This window comes from Numida meleagris, chromosome 6 (genome assembly GCF_002078875.1).
Source record: "Numida meleagris isolate 19003 breed g44 Domestic line chromosome 6, NumMel1.0, whole genome shotgun sequence".
Classification (NCBI taxonomy): domain Eukaryota; kingdom Metazoa; phylum Chordata; class Aves; order Galliformes; family Numididae; genus Numida; species Numida meleagris.
In genome coordinates, this window is record NC_034414.1 from 18,910,819 (window position 1) to 18,928,738 (window position 17,920).

The 17,920-nt window shown below is 41.0% G+C and overlaps 1 protein-coding gene across 1 annotated transcript; it reads right to left on the reverse strand.

The window, feature by feature from the left end:
• ELF5 (E74 like ETS transcription factor 5) lies at positions 1,084 to 17,920 on the reverse strand. The gene is made up of 7 exons (XM_021403696.1): positions 17,799 to 17,920; positions 13,658 to 13,784; positions 7,755 to 7,988; positions 6,667 to 6,717; positions 5,865 to 6,011; positions 4,407 to 4,602; positions 1,084 to 3,814 (listed from the first exon to the last, which is right to left on the reverse strand). Exons 2-7 carry the CDS (start codon positions 13,779 to 13,781, stop codon positions 3,718 to 3,720), a joined length of 849 nt encoding a protein of 282 aa, XP_021259371.1. The 5' UTR covers positions 13,782 to 13,784; positions 17,799 to 17,920; the 3' UTR covers positions 1,084 to 3,717.

The following is a 17,920-nucleotide window of genomic DNA, read 5'->3' on the forward strand; positions in this document are numbered from 1 at the left end:
TATGCAATGCATATAGTTCAATTTGTGACAGAAAGTAGCTGAGTTACAACCAGGCCTCCATTTGGTTAAGATTTGGCAGGATTTTTAAAGAACAGACTGTGAGAGCTAAGGCTCTTCCAATTTGTACTGGTGGGTGCTGTGGTTCATAACAAAGTCCTTGGCCTCTGCATTTCCACTGTGCTAGAAGCAGGTGGAGGTGGGAGTCATCATGCCTAAATGGTGGAAATGAACTCCTTTATTTATGTGATGTCTAGAGGCGTAATCAGCCTGAAATCCTTGCTGCAATTAGTAAAATGTATATCATTTATTGCTGAAACAGGCTAAGATGCTTTTCTGTCACATGGAAGGGCTGACATCTGAGTTTGCTTTTTGCTTCAGACTTGGCAGAGTGCAGGTCAAGCCCAGATGTCACTGGGGAGTGACCAATTCTGTCCTGTTATGCAGATAGGATTTTTCTTGAAAAGCTGTGATTCATCTTAAATGGTGCTTTGCAAGGTAATCCCAAATGACAAAGATGGTGTGCAGAATTACATGCTTTCTGAAGACACCATGATCCTGTGTAACGCTTGTGCCTCCCTTGGAGATGCTGGTGCTTTTCAGCAGCTTAGGATGGTACTAGGTAGGCATCAGGATGTAAAAGGTAGTGTATTTTTTGGCAGAGAGCCTTATTAATGATGCTGGATTTAATTCTTTCTGAATAAAATGGCTTTTGCAGTCTCTTTGGAGATTTGAAAAATGAACGTTTGAATTGGTGCTGTAAATGTCAATAAGTGAACAGTTTCCACGTGTAGTCATTTAGGATCTCGATTCTGTTGCCCATTGATGCCTTCAGTGGCACAGGAAGGCAGTGTATGAAAAATAATGTACATTTCTCTGCCCTGCTTTAGTTTTAGAAATAGATGTGTTATCGGCCTTGGGAGAAGTGTATTAAATTGCCTTGTTGTTTGTATACTGCATTCGTGAGCGTGAGGGAATAGCTGGGCAACCTTTTTTTCCTGGCTGAAGTCACCTGCAGACTCGGTTGGATAACAGGTTATCTCAGTGCCACTAGAGTTACAACACTAACAGTTTACAGTAGTTGACCCTTTTTAAGACTTTCAGATTTTTATCAGATTATTTCTAAACTGTGCCTAAACAGGCCACTCCCTTCCAAAGCATTCTCCACTGTGTGCTCAGACTTGTGGTTAACAATATCTGAAATAGCTTTTTGCTGTGTTTTCTATATCTGCACTGCCTGGATTAGCTGCTCAAGGAAGAGATTGAACTAATGGATTAAATTTAGTGAAATCTGTTCTGATTAGCATCATCTTATCTTCTGCACTTCCATTCCTATGGCAGAACTAGAGTCAGTTATATGTTCTTGAGCTGACTGACCCTGCCTGACCTCCCCCCACGGTGGCCCTGACCAAGGCCCCATTGACTGCCCAGTCCCAGCTGTCCCTGCCCTCACAGCCATCAGGCCTGGGTGTCACCCTGGGCCTGGCCCCCAGGGAGGTGCCTGGCTCTGCCCTGGCCCACACGTGGACAGGCCCAGGCTACAAGGTCCTGCCTCCAGGGAGTGGTTCTGTGTACCCTTGGTATGAGTTAGGGAGACATGAATGGAAGAAAGGCATGCACCTTCATTCGTGTTGTTAACAAGTTGCAGTGGGCAGAAAACTATACAAATCTAAGAGGAGGTACTTTACAGTTGTTCACATTTTAAGCACATCTCTACAGTAAATCTTCATAACTGGACTGGGACCTAGAGGCTTGTTGATCTGCTTTGGACGTGGCACAGGAGGACTGCCTGGCTGTGTTTTGTGTGTGATGGTCCTGGAACGTTGGTAATTCCTGCTAGTTTTCAAGAGTGTGAAGGCTTGATTTTTTTTTTTATTAGCAGCCTAACCAGAATATTTGTACTATATTTTACTACCTAAATTACACAGATGCTAGATATATTTGAAAATCTACATCCCTCAGTTCTACGTCTTGTCATTGACTGACATATGTTTCTATGTCAAGATTAGTGCCCTTGTTTTGGTTGTGACTGACGATGTTTCCTTCAGCCAAGTTGTTTTCCCATATTATGAAATAGGCAGCTGCAACAAACTTTTGAGCATTTTTCACAGCATGCCCCTTATGCTGTGTTTTATCCCTAAGGGATTTATTTCCCAGAAAGAATATCTGTAGCTGTTCTGCAGATAAAAACAAACAAAAGGATGAGAAATAGGAGAAAGATGAGTCTTTCCAAACAAATATGCGTAGTTTCTGGAAGAAACCTCGTTGGTAGTCATCTCTAGTGTGAATTTTGCAGGCTGTTGGTAGAGCTGGGGCATTATCTAGGTTCTAAAGTCAGGAACCACTGTCCTCCATCCCAGCTGTTGCCCACTCATCCCATGTAGTGAGGTACCTGGAATAGGGTTGCTGCAGCAGTGCTTAGTTTGATAATCCCAATTCTTAAAACAGTCACTTGCCTTGAAAGATAATTCCTATTGCAAATAATACCATCGTTTTCTGAATTGCAAGAAAAAGGCTTTTAGGGTTAAGGAACACCTCAGTGAACTGAGGTTATGCAGAGTAATGGGTGCAGAGCTGTCCATTGGTAAGCAAAGTTAGAACCCCATTGAACCTCCCTGAATGCCACTTGGGGTAAGCCTAAAGCAGTTACGGATTTACAGCTGTAGCTTAAATTTATTATGTTGAAGAAGCAATCCCTGTAAAACTACAGAATAATTATGTTACTTCCAAAAACCGCAGATGAATTCTCATATACCGCCTTTCATTCTAAAAAATTTGCTTATTGTTGGGTTGATCTATGGAGCAGCTGAGGGCATGCACCACACATTAATTTTATTGGTATATGTACAACACTGTGTCATAAGCTGCTCTGTTCAACTGATGTCTGTACAGATGTGGGCAAAGGCTCTTTAGAAACGTCTCCACAAATATTCATTTACATTTTAAAACTAATCTACTTCAGCAAATTCTTGTACTCTATCCAGAACTGCTTCTTCCAAATGTGGAAGTGACTTAAATTCACCTTCATGAAAAAAAAAAACCAAATACATCAAGTGTGTGTTGTTCTATATCTTTGCACAGATGGAATTAGTAGCTAAAGGTGGTGACTACTTGATGTATATATTTCAGAATTGAATTTGATTTTTTTTTTTGTTAACTAGGTTGACTGGACATATTAAATCCAGGCACATAGAGGAGAGTGGACTGCATGTTTTAAACAACACATGGGTTTGTGGCATATCTGAGAAATGCAATTATTTGGAGTGGAATGGATCAGAAGAGTGTTTTTCTCATCAAATGGAAAAGAAGCTTTTCTACATTCTTTAGAAATACTGTAACATAACTGGGAAATGTCTCTAAATATTCTGCTTTAAATGGCAGCAGAACAGGGAGGAATTTCGTGCTGGTCAGTGACCATGCCGGCTGAGACAGGGGAGACAGGCAGGTTTTAGTTGTCACTTGAGCAGCAGGTAAAAATATTCCTAAAGGCTTGCTAGCAGACAGTGCTTGGCAGAAAACACAAAGGCAAAAATGACTCCAAAATTCAAGTGCTCTTTTTGATGTTGTAGCCTGTCTCCTGAAGCAGACTGCAATGAATTCGTCCAGACGGGCTGAGAGGAGAGAGGGAGAGGAAAACCTCTCTCTCAAGTGTCCACTGCAGCTGGACCATCCAGATTATGGTGTCTTTTGTGCCGAGCATGTGTGGAAGCACTGAGCAGTTCATATCTTGCTCTCCTGCCATCCGTGGGCATTCTTCCCAAACTTGTACACCAGCCTTCTGTCCACTCGTTCCAAAATGCCTGTTTTATAATAGTATCTGCAGGGAAAGCAAACAAAAAAGCAATGGAGAAAATAGTAGTAGAACTCAGATTATGGGAGTTTTTTACATAGACATCACAGCCTGAGAATAGAATGGGAGTCAATGTGCTCTTTCCAGTCTTCCTTTCCATTAAATTGCTATGTTGTGACTTTAAAGAGCTTTAAGTTTTCCCAGGTGCCTTGGATTATACCTTCCACTGCTTGAAAATTACAAGGAATACAAAGTGTTTTTGTTAGCTAGTCATATTTTTACGTAAGATTACCACAATTCAGCAGAAACTGCGAATGTTACTTCTAGAGTAAAAAAGGTCATTTTGCAAATATAGTCTAAATTCTCAGCTCAGTTACGTTATAGTTAAGTGATAGCTTTGTTGCAATCAATGGAGTTGATTGCCCCACTCTACCACTCTGCATTTAGCCCTGTGATCCTGTTTGTAACAAAGGAGACTGGGTGCTCTCTCAGGACCTATCGAATAAACAGGAAGTACCAACCCGCATCTGCCCAACATAAGTTTTCAGGATAGTAACGAGAAATGGATGTTGAGCCAGAAGTCAAGTGAGGTGAGGGACCCTTCCACCAGTTAACTCACCGAAGAGCTCTGCTCAATTTTTCGTATGTCATTCTGTCATTTTTCTTCCTTTGTCCCCACATCTTTGCCAGAGCTTCTGATTTAACAACCCGAAAAATGCCTTGTCCCCTGTCCTCCCATTCCAGAATGCCACTATTTTCTTCAGGAGAAAGGAGGAGGTCTCTTACAAATTCCCACAAATGAGAACTCTGCAGGTCTTGAAAAGGAAGAGGACAGTTATTCAGTAGATGTTTTCTTACTCAGGCAGAATTATATTTACAGTGCATTTTGTCACCAGCTAGTTATTCTTGCTGTCTGTTCGCACTGATTTCAATTTAGCTTTCAAAGTGTTAGTGTATTGCCTCTCTATAAATGGAATCAGGAAAAAGAAAAGCACTCCAGAAAATATCAGTGAAGGGCTTTACAAATACCTATGGTGCTAGAATCTGTTTTCTACTCCAGGAATTTTACTGTAGCACAGTTTTAGTTATGTCATTCACTGGTTCTGTTCCACTTACCGTTGACAACTTTAGCACAGGGTTTAAACTGGTGCTTTTGAAGAATTTTTAATGTTCATGTCAAGCGTTTCAAGAGAAAAATTGTAACAAAGATTGGGTTGGCTAAAAATGAGATAAAGTGCCAGTTTCCCAGCATGGATAGACAGTTCCTTTTCCTATTGTTTCACCTAGCTCAGAGACGTGTTTGTGCATCAGGTGTGCCACAAATAATGGGACTCTAGCTTAAAAAGAAGAGGAGAGGAGAGAAGGGAAGGGAAGGGAAGAGGCAGGTGTAGCTATTGTCTTAGCTTCAGATTAGACGCATGGAATCACAGAATCACCAAGGTTGGAAAACATCTCTGAGATAGTCCAGTCCAACCATCCACCAATATTTCCCCACTAAACCATATCCCTTTCTACAAAATCTAAGCTTTTCTTGAACAGCTCATGGGTTGGTGACTCAACCATCCCCCTGGGCAGCCTGTTCCAGTGCCTGACCACTCAGAGAATAAATTTTTCCTAATATCCAATTAATTGGGTGCCAATTAACTGACGTATGAATGCATGTTGGATCTCAACACTGACCCAAGCATTTAAAAATAATGAGTCAGCCCCCAACAAAGTCCTGAGAGCAACATAAGAATAATGAATGTCATAATAATATCTGAAGTTTCTTATTTGGTTTTCTGCATTTACAATCTTTGTTATTTTCAGATTGTTTTCCAGTCATTCTGCAACTCGATGGCTAGAAGCACTTTAAACATGTAAATAGAAAAAGAAACGTGGCTTTAAGAAAAATACCAAGTACCTCAAGACTCATGATAAAATCATGAGAGCTGGCAGTGCTTAAAAGCCAAACCTCAGTGAAATTTTATTTATTTGCGGTATCATTAGGGTTTCTTTTGATAACCACATGGAGCTGGAGAGTTAGAACAACGTGGGCTGTGTAATCTTGAATTTTGAGTTTCTGATATGTACTTACTTGTTCTACCATGACTGTGACATTCTTGGCCGCTGATGCCACCTGCCCTCATGCATGCCTTATCACGCACCGGGACTGAACTACAGAATAACGTGAGAAGTGAAGAAGGAACTCCTGAGTCTGGTGGCAACTTGGTCAAAAGGTCACCTATGCAAACGCCATGCAACATTAAGTCAAAGAGGGTATGTGAGCTGCAACTTTATCTCTTTAATAAAACTCTAGCACGAAGGTAAGCACAAGTGAATAATTAACACAACTGTGTGGCTTGCAGCACAAAAAAAAATACATGAAATTTTTGTCAGTGCTCTATTCAAAATGCTTGGATTCTGTAGGTTTACGGAATTGGGTGCCTGGTGTGTGGGGGTGAAAGTTTCTTGGCTTTACGCTTTGCAGTGGTTCTGGGAGGTCAAAACTGCCTCAGTAGGCAACTACAGTATTTGCCAGCATGCTTATAGGGGTGATCAGCACTTGAATCAACACTTCAGAATTTCTGTCTCAATACTGCAATAATGAGAGAGCAATTAGAAGAGGGTATTATTGACCCCAGTGGGAAGAATTATTAAAGTCTGCTAGGAAAAGCAGTACATAGTCTAGTGACTACAAAAAATGTGTATCTGCTGAGTACGCATCTAGTGAGAAGGGGTATTGGTGAAACCTCGTGAAAGCAATTAACAGTGAAGACCTACAAATTCATTTCATGGGATAAATCGTAGTGGGATAAAAGTTACAAAATAGGGGAACTTCTGTGGATAGTGTGTTTTCCATTGAATGCAACTTAGTGTGTATGAGCAAGTTTACTTACAGTCCTTGTTGGATAATTTTGTTTCTTCTACATCAGTAAAAAATGAAGTGCCTGTCAGGGAAAAACATAACCCAGTGTTCAGTGCTTTTCTTCAGAAGAGTAACTACTGAAATCAATGAAATAAGTTTTCAGCTTCTCCACTGCTAAAATGATTTGTCATTTCTACTTCTTGATCTGTTTTTATCCTCCATTTTCCTTACCCTTTGCATCACATCTACTCATGTGTCTCTTCTCCTCTCTCCGAAACTCACTTGCAGCTTCTTTTCTGCTTAGATCACTCATTCTTCATTCGGTCTCTTTAAAACTACTCCTGCGTCCTTCCCCTACCTAACGATCACCTCTATTGCTGGAAACCAGATGTGCACATGGCTGGAACTGTCTGTGTTAGCAGGTTAGTGTCACCTTGGTAAAGGAGTCATTACATTCCCAGCATGTAAATGAATGCTTTGAACATACCAAGCTGCGTTCAGGGAACTTAAACCATGCTGAGAAGTCCGGCACACAAAATAAGAAAATGATAGACTTAGGCTTGCTTGTAGAGGAGCAGCTGTGTGCATTGCCTGCTATGCTGTGGCAGTCTCGTTACAGGACTGTGTACTGCCTTTCCTCACAGGCCTTGGGCAATGCATACGGCGGATGGGCATGGTCTGTTGTATTTAATCTACACTCGGCTGTTCAGTGTCAGCTCTCATAATCCCATCAAACACAACTGGTCTACTTTCTGAGAAAGAGAGCAGCCTTCACTCTGTTGGATTACAGGAATAACTGCGTGTTATGACCCCCTGTATCCCATCTGGATGTACCCTGGGATTATGCGGGTTGAGCAGTTTCAGCAGAAAGGTCAAGGGTGGAGCAGCGCTGGAGCCTGCACAAAGGTTTCTGTGGTCCAGGGAGGAGCCTGGTGCTCATGTGGCTGAGCCCACGACTACACCAAGAGTGCCAGCTGTGGCTGTGTCCTTCTGTAGGGCAGTACCTAAGCGGCTCTCATGTTTTACTTGATTCAGCGTGAATCCCACGTTTTCTGCTAGCAAGAAATTCACACAAAAAGCACTGCTTTCTGTTTTGCATTTGGTTTCTGGAACGCTCACCGTGCATCCTGATGTTCTGTAAGATGAAATACAAGTATTCACCACAAATGCCTGCAGCATCCAGGAACTCTTCCTGAGTCATGTTGCACAGCTGTAAGCCACTGATATTAAAATGGGAAAAGGAAATGCAGTTGGCATCTAGCTTGTACTGGTCACAGCAGAACTGCAGCCATTCACAGACGTTGTGCTTACTCCAGTGCTCCGGGTGGATGGATGTCCAGAAAGAATCAGAATCTGTAACACATTTGGCAAGAAAGAGGAACATTGCAATGCAAAACTGATTGTGCTCTCCATTTTAATAACCATGCTCCAAGCAAAACTGATCCCCCTTCTTTCTTCTGTTATGGCTGCAGACTTCCTTCCTTATTCTTTTAGAAAATACCAGGGCCTGCCTTGTGCATTTTAGTTACTGCTGTTGCCACGCAAATATGCATGTTAATTGTCTTAGACCTACTGAGAGAAACTGCTTACATGTACAAAGGATCTCTCTCTCTCTAAAATAAATAAATAAAAGGTATAAGAAAATTAGAGTAGAGAATTTGTGAGAACTTAGCAGTGTGTGATAACAATGAGTGATGCATTCCTGGGCTGAAATAACCTGACATATTCTCCTTCAGTAATATCCATGGCAGTTGGGTAAATGCCATTAATTTTCAGCTAAAATGATATTAATGCTATAGGTGGGATTACTTTTTGTTATGTTAGAAACTGAAAAATGCATTACTTTTAATACACCTATTCATTGGCTTTGATTATCTATCTGTATCATTTATTGTACTCCTGGAGTCGCTAAAGAGTAAATAACAACAGGAGGGCAACCAAATAGCATGTGAATGAGAGTAGTATAATGTAATCAGAAATGATTTCGTTTATTTTCACATCTAACAGCATCGTATTCTTGACTTACGTTTCCCACTGTCTCCGTCTGGTCATCCATTTGTTATTATTTTATTTTCAAATGGATCCTGAACATCTGATTTTAGGTACTGCTTATATGAAATGGCAATTCAAATTAGGTTATGATAGCACTGCGAGCAAAGTGAATTGTAGCTGTCATTTGTCTAGACAACCAGTTCAGAGTGCAAAATGATGCAAATAGGCTGGATGAGTTTCCAAGGTAAAATGAATTACAAGGGTTTGAAATTGTGACAGAATAACTGAAACATGGATCTTGCATCCTACGTGGGCTTCTGTTAAATAATTAATACTTCTAATTAGAAGTCCTAAAAGTTTACAGGGGAATTTGTGGTTGCTTTCATGAATCATTCCCAGGCTATAAATATAATCATCTGTATGCACATATGGAATTAATGTAATACCGAACCTCTGCTGTGACATCGCCGTAAAGCAAAGAGGTGGGCAGAAGATCTGGGTCTGGCTTTTGGGGCCCATTGCTCAAGGATATTTGAATCTGAGATTTTATTCAGCTCCTGATTTAAAAGGGAAATCTGGTGAGCCTGACATCAGGTTGGCTGCTCTAAGCCCTGCAGATGGCATACACCTGGCTATGTCAGAGTCTGGAGGTTTCCTTGGGTGGAATGGGAGTGCTGGAAGCACTGGGCTCACAGGGCTTCTGCCAGGAAAAAAATAAAATTGCTTTAATACTAGGCTTGAGCTCTACAGGAATCTCAACTTTAGAGGCTGTTCAAGAAAAGCAGAAGGCTGAATCGATCCCTTTTGGACCAGGCAGACTATTTTTATTTAATCCTGTGCCAAGAGCCTCCAGTCCCCTTAGGAAAGCTGGAGCGTCCCCAGGTCCCCAGCTAGACAGACTGACTGCGGAGGGGCCGTTCCGTGGGACTGGGCACACATCCAGCCCTGTGTTTCCTGAGCTGCCCTGTGAGCTCTCTGCCCTTCCATGGGTACAGTGAATTGTCTCACAGTGTTTTGGCCACTGGTCTTGAAAATTTGACTTGACAGTGATAAATATCAGCTTTGCTGGCAGTACAAATGCCACAGCATGTTTCTTTCATGGACCAGCACTCATCCGGTCTAGTTTCCTTGTTTGCTTTGGCTTTGGAAAGACTCAGATTTTTTTTTTTGGAATATTCCGAGGCCCCATGATAATGTACATGATGAATGTACAAAATGTGCTGACACCAAGGTGTAGCATTTGCATGTGCTCTTGCCTTTTAGTTCTTATATCTGGGTTAGACATGCAGGGGAGCTTCCCCTTCTTCCAGGTGACAGACGTGACTGAGGTATTGTGCCACTTTGAACATGCTGCTGGAAGAAATGATCAGTTGAAGACAAAGCCTCTCCAAAAGAATTTCAGGTCTTCTTTTAAAGAAAAAGAAATGGCCAGGTAGAATTTCATACCACCATTTCAAAAGCATAAGGGAAAAAGCCACCTGGCAGGTGCTGGGGGCAGGTAGCTCCCTGTGCCAGGGCAGCAGTGTGCCTCAAGCAACGAACAGTGCAGCTGGGAGGAGGGCGGTGGGCAGCTGAGAGTGGAGAAGAGAGCCTCAATTCAGACCTTGCCTTTTCCACTGGTTTTAGATGTTTTCCACCACCCATTCCATTGCACTGATTGTCTTGCCAGGCCTCTCCTGAAACCTGAATATTTTAACCCTTTTATGCTGGCCAGTACCCAGCCCTTGGGAAATGGCATTTGAAGGCATAATCCCACTGGGCTATAACCATTATTTCAGTCAATAGGCCTGGTTCATGTCCTCCAGCTAATGCTGTGCTGTGAAAATGAGTCTCCTGCCTTGCAGGAGATGCAGTTTTATCTGTAGTGACAAGCAAAGCTGAGGAAGACGTGAAGTCCCAGGTAGATTCAGTAATGCAGGCCAAGAAAAGAGCTGTCCAGGTTTTCCTGGGATGCAGTGGTTTCTGTATGGCAATGGCAAGCCAACATTGCACATGTGCTTACAGTTGGTGAAAATACTTTTATCAGCCACAACAAATCTGGGTGGATGAGCCTGCTTACGTATAGTCCAGCTGTAATACAGGGCAGACAGAGCATGCCTGTACCTTTTGGCCCACCTTTTTGTCAGTTGGAAAAGATATATTTCATTTAAACATAATATTTTGTTTTTTAGAGACAGAATTTCCATACATTTTCTGTATTATTTTCCCAGTATTAATACTTTGGTGTTATTTTCCAGCACTCAGTGATGGAAAATGAGGACAAGAAATGAAAAAGACGCAATATTTTAGTGTAACAGACCTTAGCTTCCTCCACTTCGTGTATGTAAAAAAAAAGAGATTTCTCCAAAATGTAAATCCTGGTATGTTCTGACTGCCAGAGAGTGAAAGTGTAAAAACATGAAGATGACTAATGTGGAAACTGTAAAGGCAGACTAACCTTGCAGTTCTCATAGGAACAAGAGGATAGGTGCTCTGCCCCAGACCGAAAGCCCCGCTAAACTGGGCTCCTGTCTGTGATCTGGTTTACAGGAACAATTTCATAATTTCAGAGAAACTATTGGACTTGGACTAGTACATATATTAATGTCCTAACGCCCTGTCTGGCAGAGGAGCTGAGCCTAGTAATAGCCTTAAATCAGTGATCTTCACCTGACTCTTTCTAGGCACTTGCCATCCATTCTTCATCTGAATATATACATATGCTTTATATATATTTACGTATATTAATATACATTTCCATCTGGAATGTGTTTGAACTTGACCTTACACTTTGTTTCTACCAAGTACAAAGCAAGTTTTCAGAAGGCATTGGGATCACAGCCCTGAAGCCTCTTGTTGTGACCAGGAGGGAGCGCATGTTCACTTCTGCTGACCTACATTCTCCTCTGCCTTCAGAGCAAAGTTCTCCTTGAATTGCCGCTCTAGGACTGCTCCTGCACTGCTGCAGTGGTTTTATTTCTGTGCTAGACATGTTAAATGTGCTTCTCAGCTACTGTGGAGGAAACGAAGGAGATAGGAAAAGAACTCACAGGTTCTACAAGGTTGGTTTAAATTTGATTCAGGAAAGAAGTGATTGTAACATGAGGAGTTTATGAAAAGCCTAAAACGCATCAGAAATTGAGCTATAAAAAACTTGTGAAGGAGGAAATGTAGCTTCCACTATAGTCAGGAAAGGATAATGATTTCCTCTGCTCAGCTTTGCTTGGCAAGAGGGAGTCTGACCTGATTGCTGCCCAAAATTCTGCTTCTAGAGCAGAGAGAGCTTTGCATTTAGCTGCAAGCAGAGTTTGATTCAACATCACTGCTGCACTGCTGTCCACCTGGGTGAGCTCAGAGCCATGCAACTGTTGAGTAGCAGAGCTCGCACTGATAACAAGGAACAGATGGCTCTGTAATGATAGGAATTGTCAGGATGCCACAGAAGGGCTGCTCTGCCTTCAGCAAATGCTGATCTGCTGATAGCAGAACTACTTCATAGAATCATAGAAGCATGGACGTTGCAAAAGACCTCTAAGATCATCCAGCCCAACCATCCACCTACCACCAATACTGCCCAATAAATCATGTCCCTCACTACCACATCTACACATTTCTTGAAAACCTCCAGGGACGGTGACTCCACCACCTCCCTGGGCAGCCCTTGGGATCATTTCAATTTCATCTGTTTGGTGGATTTTTATTTTTTTAAACAAACAAACAAAAAAAAAAAAAAACAAAAAAAAAACAAAAAGCCAATCTATACCAAAAGGCAAATCTATAATAAAAACCAAGGCAAAATTGTGACTGATCCAAAATTAACTTTAAATTGAATAATATCAGACTTTTTAAAATGCATACTTGAATTTTAAAGCAGAATACTTTCTATGATTTCTGTAATGTCATGAACTTTAGAATTTCATTCTAAGTTGGAATGAAAACTAATATTGAAACAATATATATATAACTAAAAATTTAATTCCTGCAGGGCTTTAAAGAACAGCCATTTATTTGAAGCAAGAAGACTTATATTCTACCTCATATATCATGAAGACGTTGAATGGACAAATTCAGCAATATAGAAACAAAAATGTCCTCAATGGCCATGGATTAGCACCAACAGAAGCTGTGTGGAAAGTTTTGCTCTTTACTACTCAAACTGTGCCTTACAGGAAAGTGCTTTTCCACAAGGCCAACAGTGTTCTCATTTAAGAGGACAAAAATAGCTTTGTAAGAGAAAAATACCGCATAAAACCATACATCTTCCCCAGTTCTCACCACAAGTTTGGCTCAGCATTGTGACTGGGTTGTGCTACCTTTCTTTACAGAACTGTTGAATGATTCAGAGAGAGAAGGACTGTTCAGGAATTTACACCGACTGTTTTGAAGGGAGAAGATTTAGAAAGAATTCTTTCGCACAGAGTTGGGCTGACCACGTGAGGTGTGTGGCCTGGTGATGTGCGGGGTTTTCATATTCACAGTCAGAGAATTGCACACTTAACATTAGCAAATTCTAAGGAGGAGAATTTGATGTGTTTCTAGACTTTGATGTGTTTCTACACAGTTCTCCAGTGGCTTCTGAAATCCCAGTTATTGCCAGCTACACGTGCATTGATCTGGTCACTGATATTCATCACAAATAACTGGCCTGCTATGTGGTTGAAGTTCTTTACGGTGGGAGTGATCTCAGTGACAAATTCTGCATTCTAGGCAGATGGGATAAATAAGGAGTCAAGAACCTGAGGCTATAGCTGTCTTCCTCTCTTTGTTAACTGCACTTTCCTTCAGGAGTTTCTTCTTGCATTATGTGTATCACCTTGCCAAATGAGGGGAAACTGTCACTTAAACACAAAACACTATTCTTTCTGTGTGCCTTGATCTTTCACAAGCTAGCAGTATGCTTAAGAAAGTTAACTGGACTAGAAAAAACAATGGGGACAACAGTGGGCTCAGCCTGTTTGCTGCTCAATTTGTCTTGAACTAAATTAAATTCAAATCAGCCTTGACTTTTTGAAAATGCACATTCTTTTCAATTTCAGTTTCTATCTACATACCTGTCTGATGGTCACAGGTGGGATAGTCATCTTCAGTTGTCCCAAATATCTCTGTCCAAGACATCAGGGGATCACAAACCATCGTGTTTGACAGAAATGTGCTGTGGGTTACTGAATCCAGCATCACCTTGAGACAGCAATACATTAGTTGAAGATGAGTATCGCGGTAATATTAAGAGTGTAATTATTTCCTTGCTGTGAATGTATAGATTTATGATGTACCAATGGCCAACAGATGAACTTCAGCTGAAGATGAACGATCATCTTCTGAAAACTGCAGTGAAGTAAGACATTTAGGAGCAATGCAGCTGATGAAAACACCATAGGTAGATTTGCAGTCAAAATGATTGGAATGACACATTCCTAGAGATTTGAAAATGCAATGTATGTGTACAAAAATAAAAGTGACAAGTAAACCATTAAATAAACCACAAAATAATTAGAAACACGTAGATGAGTTCGACACTGATTATATGAGATTGGCAGTAAAAAAGTCCCCACACAAACATATAAGAAAACATAATTCTGGCCATAAGGGTGTTCACTGTGTCTATAAGACACTGCCACAAATGTCAGCCAGGCTAAAGTGTGAGGAGATTAACAGATTAACAAAGTCTGAGAAAGATGTACGTTTGGAAAGAAGATCAGAAACTGAGAATTTATGTGGAAAACTAGGAAACTATTTCAGAGGTTTCATGCTTCAGGGAAGAGGATTGCACCAAAAATGAGATGACTGCAGTATAAAGTAGCTGAGAACTGCTGATATTTCAGTGAAAGAGCAGTGGTTGGTGAAAACATGATCGATGACAGGAACTAAAGATGGCACAGAGAATTTGTGGTTCATCCCTCTCCTTTCTGCTTGTGTCACGTACACATACTCACACACATGAGTACACACGTATGCAATTTGCTGTTCTTCACAGCCAAGACTGATGATGCCCAAACCCCGGCACCTTCCCACATGCAGTAGGAAAGGTGATGGTTTGGAAGGCTTGAAGGAAAGAATGAAGTGGAGTTTAAAACCACAGTGCTTTATGTCCTAGTTTCCTCTTTGGGAAAGACAGGAATTGTTCTGTGGACTAACTGCTTTGAAGACAAAAAAAGGATTTGTTTTGGGCTCTTGCCTTTCAGACTTCAGAAAAAAACTGCTCAAGGCAGTTTACTCCTTTTCTTTAGACCTAAGCTGCTTCTGCCTTTCAGAACTTGTTCCAGCCTGGGTAATTTCTAGCAGTAGTCACATGAGTTAGTTAACAGCATAATACAGTCTTAGAGATGAATGTTTAATCTAAAATTATTACAAAATCAAAAGTTGTCCAAGAGCTGTATATTCTGAGAAAATATGAAGGATTCAGAAGCTTTCAAGGATAAATGACAAAATTGAAAGACAAGTCCAATCTTACTGTAGATGATAGTAGTGATGAGATACGGAATGCAGAAACATTTGTGAGGCTTCTGAAATCCTTTGATATACAGAAATTAAGATGTAGGGCAAGGTAACATTTCAAAAATAACACATTTCCACTTCATCATACCACTGGGAATAAACACACAAAAATGTAAACCATTAATTGTTTTAGTGAGTATATTCAAAGAATCTATTCTCTGTGCATCTCTGCCAAAGGATTTAGTGTGGAACACCTCACGCGTGTATCCATGTGTAATTGTGGTTTTGGATGAACTCCTTATATTCAGTGAGAATACAGAATTTTACAGAATTCATGCAGAGTGATCCATATAAGCCAACCCTGCCTTGTCTCAGATATAACAGAATTACCAGAATTTAATGTTACTGTGATGGTCACAATAGGACTCTTTTGTTTCTCTGAGTGGTCCCTAATGTCATATCTGTTTACAAAGCATTTAGAATGTCAAAACAGTGGCTTTTTTTAATCTGTTATGAGTTGCTGCGCAACATAATGCAAACAAAAACGAGCACAAAATGCTTACTCAGTTGTTTATGCAATTGCTTTTATGTTTAATTCCATTATTGGAATAAGATGATGCCGGCTTACCATACAAAGAATTCCGAAATTCACAGTGTCAGATAGAATGAACTCAACCATTCTGTACAATGGTGCAAGCGTACTGGCACAAATGTCTCTCTGAAAAACGAGTCGAGACCTCTAAATTTGAAGAATTCGAGACTTCTTCATGCTTACTACCTATGCAAAAGGAAGTTACTGTTTGCCACAACAGAGAAAACAATTCTGAGGCTCTTGAAATCAATGGGATATTTTTTTTGTAAACTTCAGCAGAATTTCACTGCTCTTTTATCACCAAGGGGTGGCAGGACAGGCACACGCAGAAGAGCTGGATAGGAGCTCATGGAACAGGGAAGAAGGCAGGGAGAACTACAAGTCACTGATAACTCACTGCAGTAATGACAGGACAGTACTAGAGATGTACCTCCATCTGTGCAGGAGGTGACTCCAGCTGAGCACTGCTAAACTGGAAATATAGGAAATATAGGAAAGATAGGGGCCTCCAGGACATGTGCAGTGGCAGTGATGTTCCCAACCATTCCCTTGGCAGCCAGCACACCCTATATTCCTATGACAGTCATCTCCAAATGGAACGATGATCATCTGGCTGTGAATACACTCTGGTACCAACCCAACAGGCAGAAAGAAACCCCCCAAAGCCAACTCAATTTTTGGAAAAGTGAATAGAATATCTCTGCAGGTAATTGGAGAAATGTGCTTTAAGAATGATTGCTAAGCTAAGCTGGTAAAGCATCTCCCCCACCCTCTACAGCTGCCTGCCCATAAAGAAGATTTCACTCAGAGACAGAAATGTCTGAAATGAAATCCCAGTCCTTCTCAGGACAGTTTTCCCCTAAAATTCATCAAGGACAGATTTCCACTGTATATTTCTATTGCTTTTCAGCAGAAAATAATTTCTATCTGACAGTTTCACAAGTTTGGTTGAAATCCAAATGAAAAAATGTGGGAGGAAGGTGAGACTGACACATCCTCTTTGCAGTAAAAACCATTTCTTGATTGAATTTTTTCAGGCTAGTGCTTTTAGTAGAAAAAAAATAGTTGAAAATGGTAATGGCTTAGACAAAAGAATATGTTACATTTGAAGACTATAATCATTTATCCATCTGGGTAAGACTTAACTAGAGAAGGATGAAGTTGTTATTGTTTTCATCATTGCTATCCAAACGGTAATGACAGATAAGCAGATTTAGTGCCTTGCTTGTGAATTTTCATGATGATTTTTCCAAGATGGAAAATAGATTTGCACAAGGTGGAATGATACCTGGGATGATGGATGAACTAGAGCGAGCAAAGTATGGTCGGAAACAGAGCCAAAGCTAATGGATTTAGAAAAGTTCTGAATGAGGCACATGCTTGATTTCATAGTTCACTGTAAGGAAAATTATTTATCCAAGCTGGGAAGTTAATTCTGTGAGAGGAAGGGCAGCTTCAGCCCCCACTGAGGACTGGGCCTGGGCTCCTGGCTGTGGGGCAGAGCTGCCAGCCTCACATCAAACAGCTTGACCATGTGCTGTGACAGGCAGCAAAAGCCATTTAGGAAGGAACAATCCTGTTTTACCCATACACAGCTTATACCATTGCTCCTATACAGAGCTATGTATGCTCCAGAAAATAATGTTAATTCTTAATATCATTAACAAAGGTAATCTCTTTTCAAATACGTTATGCAAACAGGATGTTGGTTTGGGTCACGTCAAATGGCATTTCACTGTTAGCTGGTGCTGCTTAGATACACACATGGGTATCCGCTTCGATCCACTTTTGGGAAACAGAAAGGGGAATAGGCAGTCACTTGTTTAAACAAAAGGAGAGCTTTACAATGTGGGCTTTATCCCAGCTCGTGGCTGGTTGGAAGAAGCAATTAATTAGCTGTCACACTGCAAACATTCCCTTCTGATTTAATGAGACAGGCCTAGATTGTTAATTTATTAAAAAGCATTTGTTGAGGTTCACGCATGTCTCCTCTATTAATCCATTAAATCAAAATCAATTGTTTATCATTAAGAAAGGAGGTGATGCGCAATAAGAGTGGCAGGCAGCACATCAGCGGGGTGCCTGATAAATCATCACAGCTAAAGCACCTTGGCAGCTGACAGCTCTTTTGAAAACAGTGACTTCAAGAAAGAAATGGAGCTTACTTGCAGGCAGGCGCTCACTCCTGATGCAGCAGCTAAATCCAGAAGCAGTCTTGAGAGCCAGGGGGAGCAGGAGGCGTCAGCAGCAGCGCAGCCCAGTGCTTGGAAATAAAGCCACCTGTGGG